Source organism: Schistocerca nitens, chromosome 4 (assembly GCF_023898315.1).
Source record: "Schistocerca nitens isolate TAMUIC-IGC-003100 chromosome 4, iqSchNite1.1, whole genome shotgun sequence".
Lineage (NCBI taxonomy): Eukaryota > Metazoa > Arthropoda > Insecta > Orthoptera > Acrididae > Schistocerca > Schistocerca nitens.
Window position 1 is genome coordinate 84,218,441 of NC_064617.1, and position 27,813 is coordinate 84,246,253.

The window sequence follows — 27,813 nt, forward strand, 5'->3', positions numbered from 1 at the left end:
ATCGGTATCCCATTAATTCTGTCACTTTAGTGTAGTTACAGCAAAGGCAGATTCGTTAAAGACTCCGAAGAAAATATATTCAGCCACGAAATAAGTAGCTTAAAAGATGCTCATTTACATGTACACTACTGGGCATTAAAATTGCTACAAGAAGAGGAAATGCAGATGATAAACGGGTATTCATTGAACAAATATATAATACTAGAACCGACATGTGATTATATTTTCACGCAATTTGGGTGCATAGATCCTGAGAAATCAGTACCCACAACAACCACCTCTGGCCGTAATAACGGCCTCGATACGGCTGGCCATTGAGTCGAACAGAGCTTGGATGGCGTGTACAGGTACAGCTGCCCAAGCAGCTTCAACACGATACCACAATTCATCAAGAGTAGTGATTGGCGTATTATGACGAGCCAGTTGCTCGGCCACCATTGACCAGACGTTTTCAGTTGGTGAGAGATCTGGAGAATGTGCTGGCCAGGGCAGCCGTCGAACATTTTCTGTGTCCAGAAAGGCCCGTACAGGGCCTACAACATACGCTCGTGCATTATCCTGCTGAAATGTAGGGTTTCGCAGGGATCAAACGAAGGGTAGAGCTATGGGTCGTAACACATCTGAAATGTGTAACCAATGGCACCCCAAACCAACACGCCGGATGGTACGCCAGTATGGCGATGACGAATACACGCTTCCAATGTGCGTTCACCGTGATGTCGCCAAACACGGATGCGACCATCATGATGCTGTAAACAGAACCTGGATTCATCCGAAAAAATGACGTTTTGCCATTCGTGCACCCAGGTTCGTCGGCGAGTACACCATCGCAGGCGCTCCTGTCTGTGATGCAGCGTCAAGGGTAACCGCAGCCATGGTCTCCGAGCTGATAGTCCGTGCTGCTAGAAACGTCTCTAACCGTGCAGATGGTTGTTGTCTTGAAAACGTCCCCATCTGTTCACTCAGGGATCGAGACGTGGCTGCACGATCCGTTACAGCCATGCGGATAAGATGCCTGTCATCTCGACTGCTAGTGATACGAGGCCGTTGGGATCCAGGACGGCGTTCCGTATTACCCCCCTGAACCTTCCGATTCCATGTTCTGCTAACAGTCATTGGATCTCAACCATCGCGAGCAGCAGTGTCGCGATACGATAAACCGCAATCGCGATAGGGTACAATCCCACCTTTATCAAAGTCGGAAACGTGATGATACGCATTTCTCCTCCTTACACGAGGCATCACAACAACGTTTCACCAGGCAACGCCGGTCAACTGCTGTTCGTGAATGAGAAATTGGCTGGAAACTTTCCTCACGTCAGGACGTTGTAGGTGTCGCCACTGGCGCCAACCTTGTGTGAATGTTCTGAAAAGCTAATCATTGGCATATCACAGCATCTTCTTCCTGTCGGTTAAATTTCGCGTCTGTAGTACGTCATCTCCGTGGTGTAGCAATTGTAATGGCCAGTAGTGAATTAAAATGTAAATGTGTGACTAGGGCCTCCCGTCGGGTAGACCGTTCGCCAGGTGCAAGTTTTTTGATTTGACGCCACTTCGGCGACTTGCTCGTCGATGGGGATGAAATGATGATGATTAGGACAACACGACACCCAGTCCCTGAGCGAAGAAAATCTCCGACCGAGCCGGGAATCGAACCCGGGCCCGTAGGATTGACATTCTGTCACGCTGACCACTCAGCTACCGGGGGCGGACATTTGTAAGTACTGATTGTCAGTCTTGGATCCTTACCACGTATGTGTCATCATGGGTTGTTTTTGTGAAAAATCGAGTTGTAGAAATACCATACCTAAGACAGACTGCTGAGGCAGCCACTTGGAGGTTTTGACGTTGGCTGGGAGAACGGTCGCGTCGTCCTTCTCCCACTTCCAGAGCACCCTCTGTGGCAGCTCGGAGAAGGCGTCGAGGAAAGCTTGCCTCTTCTCTGGTGGCATCGTGCTTCCGATCACATTGGTCCCCAGGCTGAAGTAGATAACATCCTCTTTCGCCCCGTCCAGCCACTCCTGTATATCCTGTGAACAAAGTTCATCATCTCGATTTTGTCACCTGACGTGTCGCTTCAGTATTGAATAAGAGGAATTATTTGAGTAAGTACGTCTGCCGTTGATTTCATGCGATTTTTTACAGCATATATATATATATATATATATATATATATATATATATATATATATATATATATATATACTCGTATATATATTCCCAGATTTTATGTTTCTGAAACGTATTCTGATAATAAATTGTTTTCTTACTACTAATAATTGTTTCTTGCGACGGATATGGAAATATTTATGCGATATGTTCCTATCAGAACATCGCAAGACTCATCTAGAACGTTCCGGAAATGAAAATAGCTCACGCCACACCCTGCTAGATCACGTTCGTTGACGAATATTGCCTACTTCTACAGACAAGTAGCGATATTGGTGGCCACACAGCACCCTCGAACACTTCTTCAGCAAACGAAAAGGAACATAATACAATACGCTAATTTAAATTAGTGTCTGACAATTGTTAACCATTATTTGAAATTTGAAAGAATAAAATTTTGCCGAGTGTGTTTTGTTGTGCAACTGTATTGTGTTGCCAGTTGAGGTTTATGAAGAGGTTTGTATCTAGTGAGGTGGGAACAGAGAGGGGGACATTTTAGTGCCCTGTAAGTCAACATTTTCGAGATGGAACTCTCACCATGGGTACCATTCTTAATGGGACCACGTACACATGTAGCAGTTTGTCGATCGGCAGATTCGCTTTATTTTATTATAGCTTATTAGTAATGCCCAGAGTTTGTTAACATGTAAACGGTCTTTCCTTATCAGATGTGCATTGTTTACAGTTACTAAAATCTCGAATATTCCGGCTATAGATATCAATCTTCAATTTTGTATTTTTCGTCATATAGATACCGTATCAACCATGAACCATGGACCTTGCCGTTGGTGGGGAGGCTTGCGTGCCTCAGCGATACAGATGTCCGTACCGTAGGTGCAACCACAACGGAATGGTATCTGTTGAGAGGCCAGACAAACGTGTGGTTCCTGAAGAGGGGCAACAGCCTTTTCAGTAGTTGCAAGGGCAACAGTCTGGACGATTGACTGATCTGGCCTTGTAACACTAACCAAAACGGCCTTGCTGTGATGGTACTGCGAACGGCTGAAAGCAAGGAGAAACTACAGCCGTAATTTTTCCCGAGGGCGTGCAGCTTTACTGTATGGTTAAATGATGATGACGTCCTCTTGAGTAAAATACTCCGGAGGTAAAATAGTCCCCCATTCGGATCTCTGGGCGGAGACTACTCAAGAGGACGTCATTATCAGGATAAAGAAAACTGGCGTTCTACGGATAGGAGCGTGGAATGTCAGATCCCTTAATCGGGCAGGTAGATTACAAAATTTAAAAAGGGAAATGGATAGGTTAAAGTTAGATATAGTGGGAATTAGCGAAGTTCGGTGGCAGGAGGAACAAGACTTTTGGTCAGGTGAATACAGGGTTATAAATACAAAATCAAATAGGGGTAATGCAGGAGTAGGTTTAATAATGAATAAAAAAATAGGAGGGCGGGTAAGCTACTACAAACAGCATAGTGAACGCATTATTGTGGCCAAGGTAGACACGAAGCCCACGCCTACTACAGTAGTACAAGTTTATATGCCAACAAGCTCTGCAGATGATGAAGAAATTGATGAAATGTATGATGAGATAAAAGAAATTATTCAGGTAGTGAACGGAGACGAAAATTTAATAGTCATTGGTGACTGGAATTCGAGAGTAGGAAAAGGGAGAGAAGGAAACATAGTAGGTGAATGTGGATTGGGGCTAAGAAATGAAAGAGGAAGCCGCCTGGTAGAATTTTGCACAGAGCATAACTTAATCATAGCTAACACTTGGTTCAAGAATCATGAAAGAAGGTTGTACACATGGAAGAATCCTGTAGATACTAGAAGGTATCAAATAGATTATACACGCCTGGAAATTGAAATAAGAACACCGTGAATTCATTGTCCCAGGAAGGGGAAACTTTATTGACACATTCCTGGCGTCAGATACATCACATGATCACACTGACAGAACCACAGGCACATAGACACAGGCAACGGAGCATGCACAATGTCGGCACTAGTACAGTGTATATCTACCTTTCGCAGCAATGCAGGCTACTATTCTCCCATGGAGACGATCGTAGAGATGCTCGATGTAGTCCTGTGAAACGGCTTGCCATGCCATTTCCACCTGGCGCCTCAGTTGGACCAGCGTTCGTGCTGGACGTGCAGACCGCGTGAGACGACGCTTCATCCAGTCCCAAACATGCTCAATGGGGGACAGATCCGGAGATCTTGCTGGCCAGGGTAGTTGACTTACACCTTCTAGAGCACGTTGGGTGGCACGGGATACATGCGGACGTGCATTGTCCTGTTGGAACAGCAAGTTCCCTTGCCGGTCTAGGAATGGTAGAACGATGGGTTCGATGACGGTTTGGATGTACCGTGCACTATTCAGTGTCCCCTCGACGATCACCAGTGGTGTACGGCCAGTGTAGGAGATCGCTCCCCACACCATGATGCCGGGTGTTGGCCCTGTGTGCCTCGGTCGTATGCAGTCCTGATTGTGGCGCTCACCTGCACGGCGCCAAACACGCATACGACCATCATTGGCACCAAGGCAGAAGCGACTCTCATCGCTGAAGACGACACGTCTCCATTCGTCCCTCTATTCACGCCTGTCGCGACACCACTGGAGGCGGGCTGCACGATGTTGGGGCGTGAGCGGAAGACGGCCTAACGGTGTGCGGGACCGTAGCCCAGCTTCATGGAGACGGTTGCGAATGGTCCTCGCCGATACCCCAGGAGCAACAGTGTCCCTAATTTGCTGGGAAGTGGCGGTGCGGTCCCCTACGGCACTGCGTAGGATCCTACGGTCTTGGCGTGCATCCGTGCGTCGCTGCGGTCCGGTCCCAGGTCGACGGGCACGTGCACCTTCCGCCGACCACTGGCGACAACATCGATGTACTGTGGAGACCTCACGCCCCACGTGTTGAGCAATTCGGCGGTACGTCCACCCGGCCTCCCGCATGCCCACTATACGCCATCGCTCAAAGTCCGTCTACTGCACATACGGTTCACGTCCACGCTGCCGCGGGATGCTACCAGTGTTAAAGACTGCGATGGAGCTCCGTATGCCACGGCAAACTGGCTGACACTGACGGCGGCGGTGCACAAATGCTGCGCAGCTAGCGCCATTCGACGGCCAACACCGCGGTTGCTGGTGTGGCCGCTGTGCCGTGCGTGTGATCATTGCTTGTACAGCCCTCTCACAGTGTCCGGAGCAAGTATGGTGGGTCTGACACACCGGTGTCAATGTGTTCTTTTTTCCATTTCCAGGAGTGTATAATGGTAAGACAGAGATTTAGGAACCAGGTTTTAACTTGTAAGACATTTCCAGGGGCAGATGTGGACTCTGATCACAATCTATTGGTTATGAACTGTAGATTAAAACTGAAGAAACTGCAAAAAGATGGGAATTTAAGAAGATGGAACCTGGATAAACTGAGTAACCAGAGGTTTTAAAGAGTTTCAGGGAGAGCATAAGGGAAAAATTGACAGGAATGGGGGAAAGAAATACAGTAGAAGAAGAATGGATAGCTCTGAGGGATGAAGTAGTGAAGGCAGCAGAGGATCAAGTAGGTAAAAAGACGAGGGCTAGTAGAACTCCTTGGGTAACAGAAGAAATACTGAATTTAATTGATGAAAGGAGAAAATATAAAAATGCAGTAAATGAAGCAGGCAGAAAGGAATACAAACGTCTCAAAAATGAGATCGACAGAAAGTGCAAAATGGCTAAACAGGGATGGCTAGAGGACAAATGTAAGGATGTAGAGGCTTATCTCACAAGGGGTAAGATAGATACTTCCTACAGGAAAATTAAAGAGACCTTTGGAGAAAAGAGAACCACTTGTATGAATATCAAGAGCTCAACTCTAAGCAAAGAAGATAAAGCAGAAAGGTAGAAGGAGTATATAGAGGGTCTATACAAGGGCGATGTACTTGAGGACAATATTATGGAAATGGAAGAGGATGTAGACGAAATGGGAGATACGATACTGCGTGAAGAGTTTGACAGAGCACTGAAAGACCTGTGCCGAAACAAGGCCCCGGGAGTAGACATCATTCCATTAGAACTACTGATGGCCTTGGGAGAGCCAGTCCTGACAAAACTCTACCATCTGATGAGCAAGATGTATGAGACAGGCGAAATACCCTCAGACTTCAAGAAGAATATAATAATTCCAATCCCAAAGACAGCAGGTGTTGACAGATGTGAAAATTACCGAACTATCAGTTTAATAAGTCACAGCTGCAAAATACTAACACGAATTCTTTACAGACGAATGGAAAAACTGGTAGAAGCCGATCTCGGGGAAGATCAGTTTGGATTCCGTAGAAATATTGGAACACGTGAGGCAATACTGACCTTACGACTTATCTTAGAAGAAAGATTAAGGAATGGCAAACATACGTTTCTAGCATTTTTAGACTTAGAGAGAGCTTTTGACAATGTTGACTGGAATACTCTCTTTCAAATTCTAAAGGTGGCAGGGGTAAAATACAAGGAGCGAAGGGCTATTTACAATTTGTACAGAAACCAGATGGGAGTTGTAAGAGTCGAGGGACATGAAAGGGAAGCAGTGGTTGGGAAGGGAGTGAGACAGGGTTGTAGCCTCTCCCCGATGTTATTCAGTCTGTATATTGAGCAAGCAGTAAAGGAAACAAAAGAAAAATTCGGAGTAGGTATTAAAATCCATGGAGAAGAAATAAAAACTTTAAGGTTCGCCGATGACATTGTAATTGTGTCAATGTAGTCGAATTAAGTTGTGTGATGCTGAGGGTATTAGAGTAGGAAATGAAACGCTTAAAGTAGTAAAGGGGTTTTGCTATTTGGGGAGCAAAATAACTGATGATGGTCGAAGTAGAGAAGATATAAAATGTAGACTGGGAATGGCAGTTAAAGCGTTTCTGAAGAAGAGGAATTTGTTAATATCGAGTATAGATTTAAGTGTCAGGAAGTCGTTTCTGAAAGTATTTGTATGGAGTGTAGCCGTGTATGGAAGTGAAACATGGGCGATAAATAGTTTGGACAAGAAGAGAATAGAAGCTTTCGAAATGTGGTGCTACAGAAGAATGCTCAAGATTAGATGGATAGATCACATAACAAATGATGAAGTATCGTGGCCGAGCGGCTCTAGGCGCTACAGTCTGGAACCGCGCGACCGCTACGGTCGCAGGTTCGAATCCTGCCTCGGTCATGTATGTGTGTGATGTCCTTAGGTTAGTTAGGTTTAAGTCGTTCTAAGTTCTAGGGGACTGATGACCTCAGAAGTCCCATAGTGCTCAGAGCCATTTGAACCATTTGATGTATTGAAGAGAATTGGGGAGGAGTTAGTGGCACAACTTGACTAGAAGAAGGGATCGGTTGGTGGGACATATTCTGAGGCATCAACGGATCACCAATTTAGTATTGGAGGGCAGCGTGGAGGGTAAAAATCGTAGAGGGAGACCAAGAGATGAATACACTAAGGAGATTCAGAAGGAGGTAGGCTGCAGTAAGTACTGGGAGATGAAGAAGCTTGCACAGGATAGGGTAGCATGGAGAGCTGCATCAAACCAGTCTCAGGACTGAAGACCACAACAACAACAATCGTAGATTATTTTTCAAGGAAGATATCATTTTTTACGTCTGTGTTTAACGTCCCTTAATGACTCAACTGATTCATTTAATATGTAAAGAACGAACAATGGGCGTGCCTTCAGGAAAACCGCTTAAATGTTGCTCAAGAATGCATTTGTAAAAGTTAACAATAAACTGCTGGTTCATCTGATTATTCCCATTGTTGCCTCACTTGCTGTTGTTAATTTCTACCACGTGTGGGTGTAGAAACAAAAATAAAGGTACTTCGAAGGAAATACCTGTAAGAAGGATATATAACAATTTTGTACATCTTCAAGGAACGAGATTTCTTGAAGAAAAACACACAATTTTTAAATTTATCATCATTTTTTAATTTTAGTTCGATTCTCCTTTAAAGTTCTTCATTTCTCTAGTTAATCCTGTAATTCTGTTTACATATGTTTTATACCATTTTTACGTCATTTTATCGATATTTTCCCTCCCCCCCCCCCTCCGTGCGGGCGCACCTGCTGGACGGCCCCTGTGGGTCAGTACATGAGGTACGCCTCGTCACGGTTAGCTGAGGTTGATCCTCCGCGTTTCCACTTCACAACCACATCACCAGCAGTCGACTTGGGCAGCGTTACATAGATGGAAATGTCTCTGATGGATCTGTTACTCGTCGGACATCGAATGACTAGTCGAAATCACTGAGCTCTCCGAATCGACCCATTCTACTGTTGACACTTATCTTCTTACAAGAGGATACTCTCCGTCTCCTTCCATACTGACAGGTCTGTCTACAGTGACTTCTAGGGGGCTGTTCCGTATTACGTAGGGTGTTGGATTCTTTTGATTAGGTAGTATATTTTACCAGTCCCGAATCTCCTCATATATTTTATCCATTTGACGGTGTGGTAGTGTTGTCGGTATTTAAGGGGAGTTGGAACACCCTATCCTGACAATATTAAATTTAGTGACTTGGCTTCCCTGTATTTCAGGAACTACTGTAGCCATTGACATGAAACTTTTACAGAACGTTAAACTGTATGTTCTGAGTGTACTGAACCACAATAATTGAATTTCAGCCACTGCTTTCAGAAATACAATTTTTTAATTACATGGTTAAAATTTTGTGTACTTTTTTTTACATTATCCTAAGTAATTTTAATTATACATAACATTATGTTCTTATTTTAGTTCAGTAATGTCAAGACATGCGTCTTATTACTCAGTGAAAATTTGAACACTCTACTGGAAGTGGTTTCTGAAATTTAAAGGAAAATGCAACAGAAAATGTAAATTTTCAGGGACGGCTTCTAAAGTTTCAAAAGACTGTAACTCAATATATGCTTAATTTTTTATTTTTAGCCACTCAGAAGCACCCTGCACCATACTGTGTATCATCCTCTTCATCTTTTTCCAAGTTCTTTCTTCTTTTCTTCTTTCTGGACTCCTTAGTGGCCAACTGTACTCCATACTCTGCTTTATCAATCCGAACCTTGTCCATCCGTTCAAGTTCTCTGATGCAGTTTGCTCCAGGATTAATTCCCATATGCTGTATCACTTTCACCCTACCAGTGTTGCCATCAGCAAAAGCAATAACAGCATCACTGACCCCCCCCCCCCCCAAACTTTAGTGTCTTAATTCCAACAAAAACATTTTTTGGGGAGCGAGTCCATATACGATTATTGAACGACTCAGTGGGATTTTGAGTCTGACACTTCTTCGGTAATTAAGGATTTGCCAGGTCTCTGTAAATAGGTTTTATGATATCTATGACTGCTGCTGGGATGGAATGTTTATGGCTGTATGAACGGTTTGAGTACTGGGCATTGCGATAATTGCACCATGAATCAGGTCCAGGAGGGCAAATGTGGTGTACTGGTTTTTCATTAGTTGACAGTATGTGGAAAAAGGTAGCCCACACTGCCTGCTTCATTTTCAATGAATCCTCAGTATTATTTCTAACGGCCATCCCATAAAACTGCTGTAGTTCATCAACCATTTTGTCTGTCAGCCTGCCTGTTATGGTTTTACCACCAGAAAGTTTCTTGTCTCTCAAACTTTGTTTCAACTTCCTCAACCTGGTACCAATCCTCTTCTGGACATAACCAACAAATTCCAGCCTTTTATATACAAAATTACCAATTTTACTAGATCTTGAAGTAATGCACGTAAAAATTTTAACATTTTCAACCAGTGTAGATTATATTTTTTAAAAATGAAATAAAATACTTCCCACGTCAGTTTGTGATATATATATCATTTTGTTCGGAAAATTGCAAATTTTATAATGAGATAAAAATCTGAAAATGTGGAAAAAACATTTTCTCCGTTCTAACTCCTCTTAACACTTACATACAGTGAAAACTAGTTTTCTTAATAGACTGCTTGACATTTGCTAAGGAATGACTGACAGCTGCTAAAGAACAAATGTCAATTGCTACGGAACAACCAACAGTTTCTACGAACAAGCGACTAATGACAGTAAAAGAAAATGAAGGGGGCATTACCTGCAGCGAAGCCTGCCCACGAACGCTCTCTACGTACTCGTATTCGACAGTTCATGGGGTACGTGTTTGACCAAGGTTGTACTGTAACCGACTAGTGCTACATACCGTGTGGTACAGCAATATGTCTGCAAGACATAATTTGAGGGCTTACGATTGTGAACGAGCAGTTGGATGGCTCGAAATCGGTCAAAGTGTCACCACTGTGGTCACAGTAATGGATGCGTCCGATAGTGTCATCTCGCGACTGAAAAAGAGCACTTAATGTGGAAATGGTGCCGACGTGAGCCGCCACTTGCAGTTGGCTTCTCGCTGTTCTCTTCTTGGCATCCAGAAGGACCTGTTCCACATCTGGGATGAATCCTCCTGGTATGCACACGGAGTGCACACTGGCTTTCTTCCCCTCCTTGGCTGCTGTGTCCCTAAGGGGCTCCATAACACGCCTAGCACTGAAGCTCCCAACTACCAATAACACCGGATCATGCAGGCTGAGAGGCTGCCTCTGAAACAGGACAAGCGACTGCATCTGGCTGAGGGACATAGTCATCCACAGACAGCATCTGGGACCTGTTTGTCAGTCTAACTGGGGGACTGGGGGACCCCCAGGGAGTGTTTCACAGCCCCACCATGCCCTGAGGCGACCTCCCATTCGATCAAGGGTGAGAGGTCGGCCTCAGAGCGAGCAGTAACTGGGCTGGCCGCCAGTGCAGACTGATCAGCAGACTCATGAGTGGTGCTGGACGTCCGCTGGATACCCACAGCTGGTCCACAATAGTGACAACCATCCACCGCAGCCTCAAGCTGTGTAACCGAAGTCAACACAGACTGGAGCTGAGAGCGAAGTGTCACCAACGCAGTTTGGATCAGCACATAGAAATCATAGTCCCCTCCTATGCAAAAGACCATGGAAAACTATACTACAAACAAAGCACTATCGACATGTGCTGCAAAACTCTACTGTAGACACTAACGAAAGTGCAAGAACTGTATCTAGTAAATTAGATTAACACACAGATATCCAAAAACCAAACTACCATAGCACACAGGTGAGACTAAATAATTCGTTGCTCATAAGGAGCTTATAAAATATCACAACTACAGTTTACTTTGCGACACAAATGAAATCGCTAAAACTGTGCCTGTAAATATTAAATTAACACGCAGAAATTCAAAAACTAAACTAGCGAAGGGCACAGATGAAACTATGTAATTCGCTCCTGGCTACAAAATCGTAAAATGTCTCAAAATCGGGTTACTTCCGTGTTGTTACTGTTTCTCAGCTGGCGACTGCTGACTGACTGCATCTCATACGTTAGCAATATATCACAGAGACTGCAAATATTTTCAAAAACTACGAAGAATTGGGTTTTCTACATCTAATAAGCTGCAACAAAACGATATGAATAAAATGTAATCATGATCCATACTCAGACTCTGGAATATACAGAGTACCTTGCCAGACATGCTCCATGTTCTACCTAGGACAGTCAGACAGAAATTTCAACATGAGGTACTCAGAGCACATCAAAGTCTAGACAGACAAGAAACACAGCCCCACACACACATAATACGCAGCCGCACGGTGTAGCCGCGAGGTCTGAGGCGTCTTGTTACGGTTAGTGCGGCTCCCCACGTCGGAGGTTAGAGTCGGGCATGAGTGAGTGTGTGTTGTCTATAGCGTAAGTTAATTTAAGTTAGATTAAGTAGTGTGTAGGCCTAGGGACCGATGACCTCAGCAGTTTGGTCCCATGAGACCTTATCACAAATTTCCAAAATTTTCCATAACACACGACACCCATTCGGAAAAGTAGACCAAAATGTTAAAGTACTCGCCGACTAAATGAAGGGCATAACATGGATTTTTTAGAAGAACTTGACAGATTCTCATTACAGAACATTTGAAGATAAAATATTAAACGAAAAACTCGAAGGTGAATCAGTGAATTTCGACAGAAACAAAATTAATAACACATAAAATAAGCATCTTAGTAAAATAGATAATGCGAATTGTGATGCAGATTGTTAAGATAAATACCCTCTGCACGAAAGCATATCACATTCCGTGGAAGACCAACAACACTCTGAAGACTACATCTAAAAACATCTTTGTAATTGTTTGTTTACGTTCTCGTAAGTTATTCTCGCTGTATAGTGCGCACAGAAATCTGTGTGTGATGTTTAACATGTGTGAGACTCTGCACAAATGGAACATAAGAAAAATGTAAGTATAAGTTCTTCCAAATTTCGTCACGAATTACATATAAAAATCGATAATCAACTACGAATTCTGCGTTTTTTATATATTGCGATAGTCAACAAAAAAAGCAGAACCTCACACATCAAAAATATTACGTAAAAATAGCATACTACACAGAGGAAAACGCTTTCGAAAATGGAAATCATTTCCTGAAACGCGTTGTGTAAAATATGAATAAAAGAAAATCGTTACTGGTAGCAGGAAAGTAATTTATAAACAATGAACATTAATTTGCTGGCCGCATTTTTTGAAATTATTTCAGCTAGCCGTGAGCAGTAAGTTCGTCTCATATGGGAATCGACACTGGGGCTAAGGGCACCGTTACCGACACTCTTACCAACAACCTCGCAGCACTAGATGACGAGCCTTACCTCCCAGTACTTTTTGCCACACACGCCTTTTGTGGCGGTCAGTCGTTAATGCTTGCAGTACCAAGGGCGCGCAGACAGACCTGACTTCACAAGCAAAATCTAGGTTTTCCACTGTATCCGTGACACGACTGAGCATCCCAAAGCAGTGAGCAACGCGTGCCGATATCGCACAATTCAACAACCACTGATCGTTAAGCTTCGGAGACAAAGTTACGTCACAGTCGTCATCAGTGGAGTGTCGCCTTTGGGGAGGTGTGCGACTGCTTCTACGACTTGTGTATTTCCACCCGCAGACAGTAGGGATGTTGACCAAATATCGATGTACAGATATTCACTCCAAAATACCGATAAATATCAGCGATATTCTTTCCCCGATGTATCGATGTCAAAATGGCAATGTCGAGTGCCGATATTTTTATTTTATATTATTTTTTTCAAAATTTTCGGTGAATATTTGAAGTTGTTGCTTTGAAATTGTATTACAATATAATTTTACTTTCGCTGCGTGAAGGAGTCTTACTACTTTCTGAGCTTTCAAGACGTCCAATCTATAGATGTGAATGAATAACAAGATTTCCGATGTGAAGAAATAGCACACCAGTTGCGTTAAAAAACAATTCTTAACGCAACTATTCGGCTATTTCTTCACATCGGCATTCTACAACAACAGTTGCTGACAATGATGAACAAAAATCTAAATGACAAAATTGATCTTTGCTGTGGCGTAGACGCGTTAGAGGAAATGCTGACGTTAGCGCTACCAGCAGAAACCGCAACGTTTAGCTCCTCCATGCAATTTTCACACTACAGATGCTTGGTCGTTGGCGTTGGCCGAAATGGGAAAACAGCAAAGTCGACATGAAGTGTTCCAGAAAAAATCCGGTGTGTGACGAAACCTAATGACGGAGCTATCGGTCATCTTTCATCGTGCTACTTACATGCAGTTACCGTTGTTAGCAAAGTGATAATTACCAAGCGTGAACATGCATCGTTTCCCTTACAATTCTTGCTATGAGGGGGACAGCAGCTGCTGGTTTGTTCATGTGCAGAATATATAATAATAAATCAATACTTAAATATACAGCTTTAAAACTGGCAGTATATTTACAAAGTGCAGCCGATATTTTATAGGGCGGTGCGACGATGTTTTCTTCCGTTTTACATCGATACTCTTTTCGATATACCGAGAGACGGCAGCAAAATATTTTTAAATATCGATATATCGAATACCCGATATTTTTTTAAACTGTCAACAGACCTAGCAGACAGCGAGAAGCGGCCGCCCCTTTCCATCTTATAGTTGAGCGTCCTGGCCCAACGTGAACAGTCCTTGCAGTAGAACCAGTTCCTGATTTTGAAAACCTAGTCTCCACCATCGAAATCCTACTAATTTCATTATAGGTAGAGAAAATGCCAAAGGGCCTCGTGAGAGAGCACAGTGCTGAAAGTGTCAAGAGTTCGAGCATGAGGCGAAGTGCAACTACATCAGCCCCTTCTTTGTTAAATGTGCCGGCTGCCACGCCAGACACAAATACAACAGACCCAAATAAGTGCTTCCAAGATGCGCAGACTGTGGCAAGAACAACATAGCTAGCTAGGCAGTGCTGTGGCCAAGAAGTCTCGATCTCTGGACGAAGGTCTGATCTACGTAGCGCAGTCAGGACGTAGACGCCAATGTGGACTGAGGTCTACTTTTGTTTTACCCATCAGTCTTCTGAGTGGTTTTATGCAACAAGCCACGGATTCATCTTCTGTGACAAGCTTTCCATCTCAGAGTAGCACTTGCAACCTACATCCTCATTTATTTGCTGGATGTATCCCAAACTCCGTTTTTCTCTGCAGTTTTTATCCTCTACAGCTTCGTCCAGTACCATGGAAGTTATTCCCTGATGCCTTAACAGATGTCCTATCATCCTGTCCCTTATTCTTGCCAGTGTTCCTCAAATATTCCTTTCCTCGCCGAGTCTGCAGGGAACCTTCTCATTTCTTACCTTGGCAGTCCATTTAATTTTCTAGATTCCTCTGTAGCACCACATCTCAAATGCTTAGATGCTCTTCTGTTTCGGTTTGCCCAAGGTCCATTACCATGCAAGCCCACGCTCCAAACGTACATTCTCAGATATTTCTTTCTCTGACTGAGGCCTACCTTTGATACTAGTAGACTTCTCTATGCCAGGAGTGCCCTTTTGGCCAGTGCTAGGCTGCTTTTTATGTCCTTCCTGCTCCGTCCGTCGTGAGTGATTCTAGGTGGCAGAATTCCTTCACTCTGTCTACTTCGTGCTTCGCAATTGTGATGTTAAGTTTCTGGTTGTTCTAATTTCTGCTACTTCTCATTACTTTCATTTATCTTCGATTTACTCTCAATCGATATTCTGTACTCATTAGACAGTTCATTCCATTCAACAGATCCATTAATTCCTCTGCACTTTCACTGAGGATAGCAATGTCATCTGCGAAGCTTATCGTTGAAATCCTTTCACCTTGAATTTTAATCCCACTCTTGAATCTTCCTTTTATTTCCGTCAATCTTTCTTCGATGTATGGATCGAACAGTAAGGACGAAAGACTATAACCATTTTAATCCTAGCACTTCTTTTTTGTTCTTCCACTCTTTTTGTTCCCTGTTGGTTCTCGAACATATTGTGTATTGCCCGTGTTTCGCTATAGCTTACCCTATTGTTCTCAGAATTTCTAATATATTGCACTATTTTACATTGTCGAATGCTTCTTCCACCTCGAGAAATCCAATGAACGTGTCTTGATTTTTCTTCAGTCTTACTTCCATTATCAATTGCAACGTTAGAACTACCTCTCATTCTTCTGTATATTACTCTTGTCAGTAACTTGGATGCATGAGCTGTTAAGCTGATTGTACGATAATTTCGCATTTGTCGGCTCTTGCATTCCTCGTAATTGTGTGGATGATTCTTTTCATACATTCTACAGACCAGCGTCATTAGTTGTTTTGCTTCCACTTCCCCCAATGATTTTAGAAATCCCGGTGGGATGTTATCTATCCCTTTTGCCGTATCTTCCAGAGCTCTCCTAAATTGTAATTCTAATATTGAAATCCCTACGCTTCCGCTACCGACTGCAGTTTCTTTCTCTGCCACGACAACAGACAATCCTCCCCCTCATTGAGTACTCTTTCCACTACTCTGTACTCTTTCCATTCTGTACTCTTTTCACCTATCCGCTCTCATCTCTGCATTTAACGGTGGAATCCCCACTGCTATAATAATGTTTCCGGCCTTGCATTTAATTTCACCAAAAGTTGTTTTGACTTTTCTATATGCTGAGTCTGTCCTTCCGATAACCATTTCTTTTTTGATTTCTTCACATATTTCCTGCAGCCATTTCGTCTTAGCTTCCCTGCACTTCCTGCTTATTTCATTTGTAAGCAATTTGTATGTTTCTATTCCTGAGTTTCCCTCATCATTTTTGTACTTCCTTCTTTCGTCGATCAACTGAAATATTTTTTCCTGTTACCTATAGTTTCTTCGCAGTTACTTCCTGATACCTACGTTTTCCTTTCCAACTTCTGTGATGGCTCTTTTTAGAGATGTCCATTCCTGTTCAACTGAACTGCCTACTGAGCTATTCAGCATCTCAGTATCTTCAGTTTCAAAGATCTTTAAGTGTATCTCTTTGTTCCTTAGTACTTCCTATCGCTGCGGGAAGTGGCCGCGCGGTTTGAGGCGCTACGTCACGGATTGCGCGGCCCCTCCCGCCGGAGGTTCGAGCCCTCCCTCGGGCATGGGTGTGTGTCTGTTGTTATTAGCATAAGTCAGTTTAAGTGCTGTGTAAATCGAGGGACCGATGACCTCAGCAGTTTGGTCCCTTAGGAATTCACACACACACATTTCTGTATCACATTGATTCCTCCTGGCTAGTCTCCTAAACTTCAGTCTATTCTTGACAATACTAAATTGTGATCGAGGTCTATATCTGCTCCTGGGTACGCCTTACATTCCAATATCTGCTTTCGGAATCTCTGCCTGACCATGATGTAATCTAAATGGAATCTTCCCGTATCTCCTAGCCTTTTCCAAGTATACCTTATCCTCTCGTGATTTATGAACATAGTAATCTTTGTTATGTCTCATATTTATTGCAGAAGTCCGTTAGTCTTTTTCATCTCTTATTCTTACTACCAAGTTCATATTCCCCCGTAACCCGTTCTTCTACTCCTCCCCCTGTAACAGCCCTCCAATCCGGCATGACTATTTGACTTCCATCTCCCTTACGTACCGAATTACCCGTTCAATAGCTTAGCAACTCCCTTTCCAGATTTTCTAGCTTTCCTACCACATTCAAACGTCTGAAATTCCACGCTTCGACACGTGGAACGTTATCCTTTCCCTGGTTATTCAAGTTTTCACTCATGGTCATCTCCCCCCTTGGCAGGCCCCTCCCGACGATACGAATGGAGGACTAGATCGGAATCTTTTGCGAGTAGAGAGGTCATCACGACACTTTTTCAATCACTTGTCCTGTGGACACACATTGTGTGTGTCTAACGCAATGGTTTCTCTTGTCTTCTGCATTCTCATGCCGTGATCAGTGCTGATTCTTCCAACTTGTAGGGGCAATTCCCACCCCAAGGGCCAGAGACTGCCCTGAAACTCTGTCCTCTTTCAAGATGCCTTTGACAGAATGAGGGTGGCTTGTTATGCCACAAGTCTTCGGCCGCCATTGCTGGTAGGTTTTATTCAAAGTTTAATCACTGACAGAATTCGAATCCATGACCGAGTTGGTTTTCATTACTAGTCAAAGACGCTACGCCGTTTTAATTTTTTTATTTTACCAAAAGCACTATTACTTTTTTTTAACGGTCGCTGTGGGGTTGGGGGCAGAGTGGGTACGGATCGGAATTCGAGGTCTGGCCACAGTGTCTCCCACAGCATCAACTTCTGGGACGGACTCCGGGAATGGAGAAAGGGTAAAGCTAGTGAAAATACGGAGAAATAAGACAATTTTATTTTTTTAAGCTAAGTAAGACGATAGTCAAAAAGGAGGGGGAGAATAGGTACGGCGCTTAGCGATCCCTGCTGCATAGCTTATCTGGCACTGGACCTATCAGGTACATCTTCACAGAAGGATGTGTGGTTCTACAGGGTCAGAGCTTTTGTTCATCTACAGATGTCGTTCCAGCTGTACGGAGGGCCGCGAAAAACAGGGGCTACGTAATTTGTAAGAATTACTGATACTTCGGGTAGTGAACAATTTTGGTATGCCTTTCTTGCAAGTAATTCCAGAAGTCCAAGACGTCTTTGGTGTCATTCTGAAATAGGTAATGAACCGTATATCCTTTGCTCCACGCGATTTCGTTGGCTTTCGGACGACGGCAGTAGATATCGTCCGAGAATAGGGTAGACTGTGGAACAATATGTGCCGCCGTCACTTGGAGAGAGGATTTGTCGAACCTGGTGCCAGGTGCCAACCGCCTCCCCACATTACGATGTGCATCCGTGTCTGGCATTCTGCAGGCGGTGGAATTCGTGAAGTCTGCCATGTCGGATCCAGTGAAGCTTTGCTTGTGTCAGCCGTTTTCAGTACCACGTGGACTGAAAATCATTTTCCGTCGGGTCCTCCCATATCGTTTTCCACACGACCTTCCATCTGACGAGTGGATGTTTCGCTTCTATGGGATTCGGGGATTGACCCCTTTGGAGGACACGATAACTACCCCATGTCGTCATACGATGTGTTGTCGATATATCAAGACGAACGTCGCTAAATTTATCGTCAAAATGGCTAAGGACGGTATAACTAGAGGGGAACGTTTCATGTCGTCGCACGGGAGGGAGGAGAAGGGGACCTGTAAGGCTTTCTGGGCAAGTCCTCAGCAGCTTGAGTTGTATGTTCAGGAAGATCGTCACCACCCTTTATCGATGTGAACGAGCCCGAGTCCCCCTTGATTGGGGGGGGGGGAGGAGGGTAAGGTAGCCGTAATTGATGTTGAATAACAAGCCAGTGGTGACGAAATATCCGAAGGCTGGCAACAAACCGAGCAATCGTGGCTGGCATACGGAATGTCTGGGACAGGTGAGGGAGACGGGAAGCCAGATAGGTGTTGACGAAGTGTGTTCGCTGAATGACGTCCATGGCCCGCAACCGTTAGTCGACGACAAGAGTACTGACGGGCTGCAGGACGCACGATAGTTAACGGCCGCTGTGCAGCATATGCCGTTAGTGAATTCGATGCCTAGGCAATTCATTCTCTCGCAAAGTCAGATGGGGGCGACGATTTTTGGACAGCATTCGACAGATTTGTGCCACCAGCAGGTGTGTGAATATTTTCATGTCCCGATTAAGAAGTGTTAAAGGGTGATTATCCTGAATCAACACTCCACTTTTCGGTTTTGTGATGGGGATAATCAACCCTTCAACGAAGGTGGTGGGAATAGACCTCTCCGGGGCAGCAGGTTTTGACAGACAGATCGTCAATGTGTATGATTAAATGCTGGAAAGTTCGATAGAATTCGAAAGGGAGTCCGTCCAAGCCTGGTGATCTATGGGTCTCGCCTTTACTCATGGCATCAAGAAGTTTCTCCTCAGTAACGTTCCTCATCAAGGCGTCAGCCATGGCAGGGGTTAATATACCATAGATCTGCTGTTTGATCCTCATCCACTCAATCAGTCGGCATCTTGCGCCGAGTAAAGTGTGGTGTAGAGCTTATAGAAGGCTGCAGTGATGTAGCGCTGTGTAGGAACACGCCGCCCATCGCCCGCATCAGTGACATAGGTCAGTGCTCCTTAGCGCCGTCGCCATCCTCTGCCAGCACGATACATGGATGACCTGTCTGCTGTAAACATATCAGGCGTCAGTGCGCGAACGATCGTACTCCCTAACTGATGGCACACATGTGCCACAATCTGTCCTTACTGATATCTTCCTGTCTGATGAGGATGGCATTGAAGTGTAAAGCGTTGTAATAGAAGTAGAGGGACCACTGGTTCCATGTGGCGACCTCGAGCCTGTACACAATCAAGGTAAACCGGAAGATCAGTTTAACACAAGCGACCCACCACTCTAGCAGTATGGAGTATGCTCCTATGTGGCGGACACAAGAGTGCCAGTCATCTTCGATGGCGAGTTTGTAGTTTGGAGAAGTCACATGAGCACGGGCTTTGGCTTCGTCATGCCTTCTGATGGCCGATGGCGACAGCGCTTATGTAGGCGATACTGTCTGATAGGCATTTGTGTAAGAGACCGATAAATACAGAGGTATATATATACACTCCTGGAAATTGAAATAAGAACACCGTGAATTCATTGTCCCAGGAAGGGGAAACTTTACTGACACATTCCTGGGGTCAGATACATCACATGATCACACTGACAGAACCACAGGCACATAGACACAGGCAACAGAGCATGCACAATGTCGGTACTAGTACAGTGTATATCCACCTTTCGCAGCAATGCAGGCTGCTATTCTCCCATGGAGACGATCGTAGAGATGCTGGATGTAGTCCTGTGGAACGGCTTGCCATGTCATTTCCACCTGGCGCCTCAGTTGGACCAGCGTTCGTGCTGGACGTGCAGACCGCGTGAGACGACGCTTCATCCAGTCCCAAACATGCTCAATGGGGGACAGATCCGGAGATCTTGCTGGCCAGGGTAGTTGACTTACACCTTCTAGAGCACGTTGGGTGGCACGGGATACATGCGGACGTGCATTGTCCTGTTGGAACAGCAAGTTCCCTTGCCGGTCTAGGAATGGTAGAACGATGGGTTCGATGACGGTTTGGATGTACCGTGCACTATTCAGTGTCCCCTCGACGATCACCAGTGGTGTACGGCCAGTGTAGGAGATCGCTCCCCACACCATGATGCCGGGTGTTGGCCCTGTGTGCCTCGGTCGTATGCAGTCCTGATTGTGGCGCTCACCTGCACGGCGCCAAACACGCATACGACCATCATTGGCACCAAGGCAGAAGCGACTCTCATCGCTGAAGACGACACATTCGTCCCTCCATTCACGCCTGTCGCGACACCACTGGAGGCGGGCTGCACGATGTTGGGGCGTGAGCGGAAGACGGCCTAACGGTGTGCGGGACCGTAGCCCAGCTTCATGGAGACGGTTGCGAATGGTCCTCGCCGTTACCCCAGGAGCAACAGTGTCCCTAATTTGCTGGGAAGTGGCGGTGCGGTCCCCTACGGCACTGCGTAGGATCCTACGGTCTTGGCGTGCATCCGTGCGTCGCTGCGGTCCGGTCCCAGGTCGACGGGTACGTGCACCTTCCGCCGACCACTGGCGACAACATCGATGTACTGTGGAGACCTCACGCCCCACGTGTTGAGCAATTCGGCGGTACGTCCACCCGGCCTCCCGCATGCCCACTATACGCCCTCGCTCAAAGTCCGCCAACTGCACATACGGTTCACGTCCACGCTGTCGCGGCATGCTACCAGTGTTAAAGACTGCGATGGAGCTCCGTATGCCACGGCAAACTGGCTGACACTGACGGCGGCGGTGCACAAATGCTGCGCAGCTAGCGCCATTCGACGGCCAACACCGCGGTTCCTGGTGTGTCCGCTGTGCCGTGCGTGTGATCATTGCTTGTACAGCCCTCTCGCAGTGTCCGGAGCAAGTATGGTGGGTCTGACACACCGGTGTCAATGTGTTCTTTTTTCCATTTCCAGGAGTGTATATCCTGTCAGTGCGACTCGATGAATGGCTTGTATAATGAGTGAACCCAGGACGATCGCTTTTTAAATGGTCCCAGGTATCCACCAGTCTAAGTTTCCGAACAAGCGCCCCCAGTTCAGCACATGGAGAATGTTGCAGGAACTCGTTCTTTGGCGCTAGGACGCTGTTAAGCTCTTCGCCAAGAACAATCTCGTCATGTCTACCTTGGAAAAGGGGAGCCACCTCCTGTAAAAAATCGCGTGTGATCTCGGCGGCGTTAGGAGTCAGACGGACCACAGATATTGATAAGTCGCACCTATAGCACTACGAGCGGCATCCCCCTGCTGTTGGAGAGGTAGAACACACCATCAGCCCGCAGTGCCTCTTTGAGGAATATCGTGACGCCACTGCCAGCGGGTGAAATTTGGAAATTTGTGGTAAGGTCTTACGGGATCAAACTGCTGAGGTTATTGGTCCCTAAGCTTTCACACTAGTTAATCTAACTTAAACTAACTTACGCTAACGACGACACACATACACCTATGCCCAAGGGAGGACTCGAACCACTGATGGGGGAAGCTGCACGGACGGTGATAAGACGCCTTAGACTGCTCGGCTAACCCGCGCGGCCCGGTGGGTGAAATTCAAATGGTTCAAATGGCTCTGAGCACTATGGGACTTAACATCGGAGGTCATCAGTCCCCTAGAACTTAGAACTACTTAAAGCTAACTAACCTAAGGACATCACACACATCCATGTCCGAGGCAGGATTCGAACCTGCGACCGTAGTAGTCGCGCGGTTCCAGACTGAAGCGCCTAGAACCGCTCGGCCACTCCGGCCGGCCCAGTGGGTGAAGCATGGGATTTAAACATGGTATAAACATACGTGACAGAGAAGGCTTAATCGACATCAGCAGCATTTAACATATACCGTAACAATGATAGCTTATAATGGGTGCATATGTTGTCATGTTGATGGTCGCAATTCGATATACCTGAATTCTGTCTGAAAGGTCACCATCAGCCACTAAGCTGCGAAGGCGACCATGAGATGTGCCACAACCGCTGAAGCTGACTATTGCGGTCGATGTCCCTCTGTAGTTCGGAGATCGTCAACATCTCGGCCTCTTCGGTATCATCTGCCCATGAGGTATGGGTGGGCAATGGTTACAGGGAGGCATTGTCTGTAATGGTACATTGCAGCATCAGATGTGGGGGTCAGCTACGAGGTGCAGCTCATTGGTTGGAGATGTGGCTGGGAGGGGGACGTCAGGTGTCTTGGCCTCCTGTTACAGAGTGGTGGACAGTTTTAGAATGCACATAGCTCTTGGCAGCAGCAAGTGGTCCATGATGGTCGCAAGAGACAGTCATCAAAGGATATCTGTCGTCAGTTCCCATGCCTCCACAGTGCATGTTGCTCGCAGACATGTATCTCAGGATCAAAATACGGGTGATGGGTCGAATCTCGCTGCGAAAGCAAAGCAGAGGACGGCACAATCTTAGCACCATCAAAAGATGAGGCCAGCATTGACTGCTGTCGAATGGTGTCAGTGTTCAAATCTGTCCCCAGTGTGGGGCGAGATGTCTCGAGAGACAGAGTCTGTCTTCCGTCAGCAAAGTTACTGGCCTCACTGCAACAGAATAATTGAGGGGAGGGTCGTGGCCGCACGATCCTTCGACTAATCACTCAGTGGGAGTTGCATGAGGCGTTGTTGGAGGCGTGCTGCCCCAACGTGGCCTTCCTGGTCACGTCCGGGACCATTTGTGGCTGGCTGGCTGTCATACATTATTATTACTCGGCAACCATCAATATATGACAGCACATGTTTAGTTAGCTCCAGCTTAATTTGCCTGACTCAATTAAGGGCGAAATATATTGTGAATCTATTCCATTTTTCAGCTAACTGATTGAGCACTTTCCTGTATGGTCGTAAGGCATCAACGACAACATCATGTGGCACTTCAGAAGGAAGATCGAAGATGAGCAGACAGCATAATCTGAGCCCGTGTAATTGATGGTGACTGCTCCTACATGTCTGTCGGCGATTTTAAGGCCGATGGCATTTCTGGACATCATGTCATCACAGACGATGTCACTTGTCAGTTTGATATGTATGTTACTAGTGATAGAAAGATAGACACCTACTATGACTTGGGGTTGTAACGAACTTCTTCACGAAGAAACCTTGCTAACAGCATGACATCGCCTGCAATGCCTCTTCTGGGCTCGGGACCATAACGGTTGGACTCTAGAACACTCGAAAACCATGCTCCAGATGAGCCCCGATTTAGGTGGCAAGAGCTGATAACAGGGTTCAAGTGTCACGCAGGCTGCATGAAGCAATGGGCCCAACTCAACAAGGCACTGTGAATGCTGGTGGTGGCTCCATAATGGTGTGGGCTGTTTTTACATGGAACAGACTGGATCCTCTGGTCCAACCGAACCTACCATTGAGTGGAAATGGTCTTGTTTGGCTACAGGGGAACCACTTACAGCCATTCATGGACTTCACGTACCCAAACGACGATGAAATTTTTATAGATGACAATGAATCATGCCTCCAGGTTTGAAGAACATTCTGGACAGTTCTAGCGAATGATTTGTCCACCCAGATCGCCAGACATGAACCCCATCGAACATTTATGGTACATAATCGAGAGATCAATTCGTGCACAAAATCCTACGCTGGCAACACCTTCACTATTATGGACGGCTATAGACCTAGCATTGCTTACAAGGGAACCTCCCCATCGCACCCCCCTCAGATTTACTTATAAGTTGGCACAGTGGATAGGCCTTGAAAAACTGAACACAGATCAATCGAGAAAACAGGAAGAAGTTGTGTGGAACTATGAAAAAAATTAATAAAATATACAAACTGAGTAGTCCATGCGAACATAGGCAACATCAAGGAGAACGTAAGTCCAGAAGCGTCGTGGTCCCGTGGTTAGCGTGAGTAGCTGCCGAACGTGAGATCCTTGGTTCAAGTCCTCCTTCGACCGGAAATTTTACTTGCTTTATTTTCGCAAAGTTATGATCTGTCCGTTCGTTCATTGACGTCTCTGTTAACTGTAATAAGTTAAGTGTCTGTGTTTTGCGACCGCACCGCAAAACCGTGCGATTAGTAGACGAAAGGACGTGCCTTTCCAATGGGAACCGAAAAATTTGATCGCAAGGTCATAGGTCAACCGATTCCTCCACAGGAAAACACGTCTGATATATTCTATACGACACTGGTGACGGCATGTGCGTCACATGACAGGAATATGTTGTTGGCCCACCTAACCTGTACACTTAGCGAATGGGTAAAAAGATTCTTCTACCTTGCCCGATTTAGGTTTTCTTATGGATGTAATAATCACTCCCAAAAAAGTGATAAAAACATAAGAGTTTGTCACATAAACTGAAAATAAGAAATTAAACTTTTCACTCGAGGGAAGACTTGAACCTAGGACCTCTCATTCTGTAGCTGCTCTCGCTAACCACGGGACCACGGCGCTCCTAGACTCCCATTCACCTTGATGTTGCCTATCTTCGAATGGACTACTCAGTTTGTATATTTTACTAATTTTTTTCATAGTTCCACACAACTTCTTCCTGTTTTCTCGATTGATCTGTGTTCAGGTTTTCAAGGCCTATCCACTGAGCCAACTTATAACTAAATCTTAGGGGGGTGCGGTGGGGAGGTTCCCTTGTTAGTATTTCTGCAGTGGACTTACCACGGCTAGATGGGTCCATACCACATCGAGTTTCTGCTTTATGTTGGGCAGTTGGAGGTCCGACACGGTTTTATGAAGTATTACATGGCTTTCGTCAACTCAATGTATATTATATTAGAGAAAAATGTTTGTTTTGTTGTCCCATGCAGTCCCCAAGATTTTCTCTGTTTAAATAATTCCTCACCCTGTATAAGCGCAAGAATCAGCTCTGAGCAAGGTCTCAGGCGGTTCGGAAGCATGCTGTAAGGTTTTGGCTGCTAGGGTGCGCGACCATGCTGGTGAGCTACTGACTAGCGAGGTCAGGTGGATACCCGATCCTTAGGTTTTTACTGCAGAACATGACGAAAAAAAATTCTCGGAACATTGGCTTGGTCGTCTTGGTAAACATGCCAAATACATTAATACGGCAACAGGAACACTGGTATATGGTATACAACTTGTTCCCATGGATGAACAAATACGCGGTCTTGGAGAGAATTCGTTTGTTGTTAATACTGTCTTTCCATGGAACTCCTAGGATACAACACAAGGGTCCCACATCGAAAGCACTAAATAATCGCCCTTCTTTGGCGCAGCTGTTCCGTGTCTGCAGCGCCTGTAACGAACTGCTTAGGTTGCAAGGTGGCGTGGTCTCCTGACCTTCATTTCTTACATATTCCATCATCACACTCGTATTCTGAACATCAAGACGCTTCATTCGAACCCAAAATCGATAAGGTTGAGTCAGTTTTGTATGAATTCATGTAAGCGATATGCAAATCTAATAAGTAAATCCCAAGTGCGCAGCGAGGTTGAAAAAAGTCGAGGCTGGCGTACACAACATGACGGCCACAGTAATTTTCGTTCTAAAGAAGAAACCACCCTGCTGGGAAGACCGTCCCTTCAGAGGGCTGGGTCAACAACGTACAGTCCGCCCCCGGTAGCTGAGTGGTCAGCGCGACAGACTGCCAATCCTAAAGACCCGGGTTCGATTCCCGGCTGGGTTGGAAATTTTCACTACTCAGGGACTGGGTGTTGCGCTGTCCTCATCATCATTATTTCATCCCCATCGACGCAAAAGTCGCCGAAGTTGCGTCAAATCGAAAGACTTGCACCAGGCGAACGGTCTACCCGACAGGAGGCCCTAGCCACATGCCATTATTAACAACATACATACTTCAGCCGAAGCGACCGCCCAGAGAGAAGACAGCTTTTGCCAGAGCAAAGGGATAACGACCCCCGTGTTCTACTTAAAAGCAAATTACGCTACATTGTGTGGGACCACACAGAAGACGCATTTTTTCATGGACCGACTGAGTACTTATGGAGTTCTTACAGGATGACAGTATACGCCTAACGGAGATGCTACAGATTTCCGCATTGGTCGACTTAAATGAAACATCATTCTACCATTTAAAAGAACAAATATGATTGGTGGAATATTTCTGACACAAAGAGTCAGAGGAGTGGGGGAAGGCAGTCAGTGATATAACCTTGTAACTTTTCCAGAAAAAGGGGCCATTCCGTTGCCGCTCTTGGAGCGGGAACACGTAACGAGAGCGAGTGTGCTCGTACGTGTATGCAAAGAGCGAGGAACAAAGTCTCTCCTCAGTACTTCACTGGGACAGCGCACCTCTGTCATTAGCGAATCGGAGTGACTATATTGAGTCGCCGGCGATTAAGCGTTGTTTACTGTGTTGGCCGTCACACTTATTGTGCGATGTGAACACGGACAGAGTACTAGTTAAACGCCTGCGAACGAATATTGAGTGGCATCGCGGTGGACTGGTTATCTGACTGGTGTACCACGCCAATAGACTAAGGGCGAATAGGAGTCATTGACTTCATCAAGGTGTAGGCAGAGTTTGATTGGCGAAGGTCAATCCAGATAGAAAGACACAGTTGTGTTATTTGTCAGCATCGAGCGACACAGGCAGCAGTCATCGCAGCTCACGGTATTATGCGCTACAGCGTATGCGAGCCCCATATGTCCTCCCTAACAGTAAACTCCACTACATTTCTCATGCGACAGCGTTGACCGTGTCTATAAAAGTTATTCAAGTTGTGTAGGCGCGGCTCTCAGCCATTCTGCCGAGTAAATAACATTCTCAAAGTAAAGGGAAAAAAGAAACTTTCCATACTTTGAAAAAAAATAGCATTCCTATCCATAGAGGCAATCTACTGTTCCGAAAAGAACCTGTTATTATTTTATAAGAAAAAGTTCCACTTGACTTTTCAGAATTTTTGTAATAAATAATATTTTTCGTTCGTTCCATGTTTTTCTTACACTAACTAGCAATACTCCCGTAGCCAAGCATTCCACTAGTTACGTAAGAATATATAGAATATTTTTGTGTCTTTTCCTTACAGCAGACGACTCCAGAAGATATTTGTTGCTGAATGTTTTTCAAGCAGTTCTTGTTGGTACATTAGGAGCGTCTGTCTGACTTCTGTAGTAGTGTGAGGTGGAAACTGTTTCTTGCACGAGCCAAAGGGTACTTATTGGATCAATCCATTGCGCAACTTGACAAAATAAAACCCACACGGCCGACGGTGTGGCCGTGCGGTTCTAGGCGCTACAGTCTGGAACCGCGTGACCGCTACGGTCGCAGGTTCGAATCCTGCCTCGGGCATGGATGTGTGTGATGTCCT

At 45.4% G+C, this 27,813-nt stretch overlaps 1 protein-coding gene across 1 annotated transcript in view; it reads right to left on the minus strand.

Annotated features, from left to right (window-relative positions):
* LOC126251658 (UDP-glucosyltransferase 2-like) overlaps nucleotides 1-27,813 on the minus strand; it is a 101,216-nt gene that overhangs the window by 14,701 nt on the left and 58,702 nt on the right. Inside the window, exon 5 of the mRNA XM_049952228.1 lies at nucleotides 1,808-2,030. Coding sequence (XP_049808185.1) covers nucleotides 1,808-2,030 — 223 coding nt within the window. The remainder of the gene's footprint in view (nucleotides 1-1,807; nucleotides 2,031-27,813) is intronic.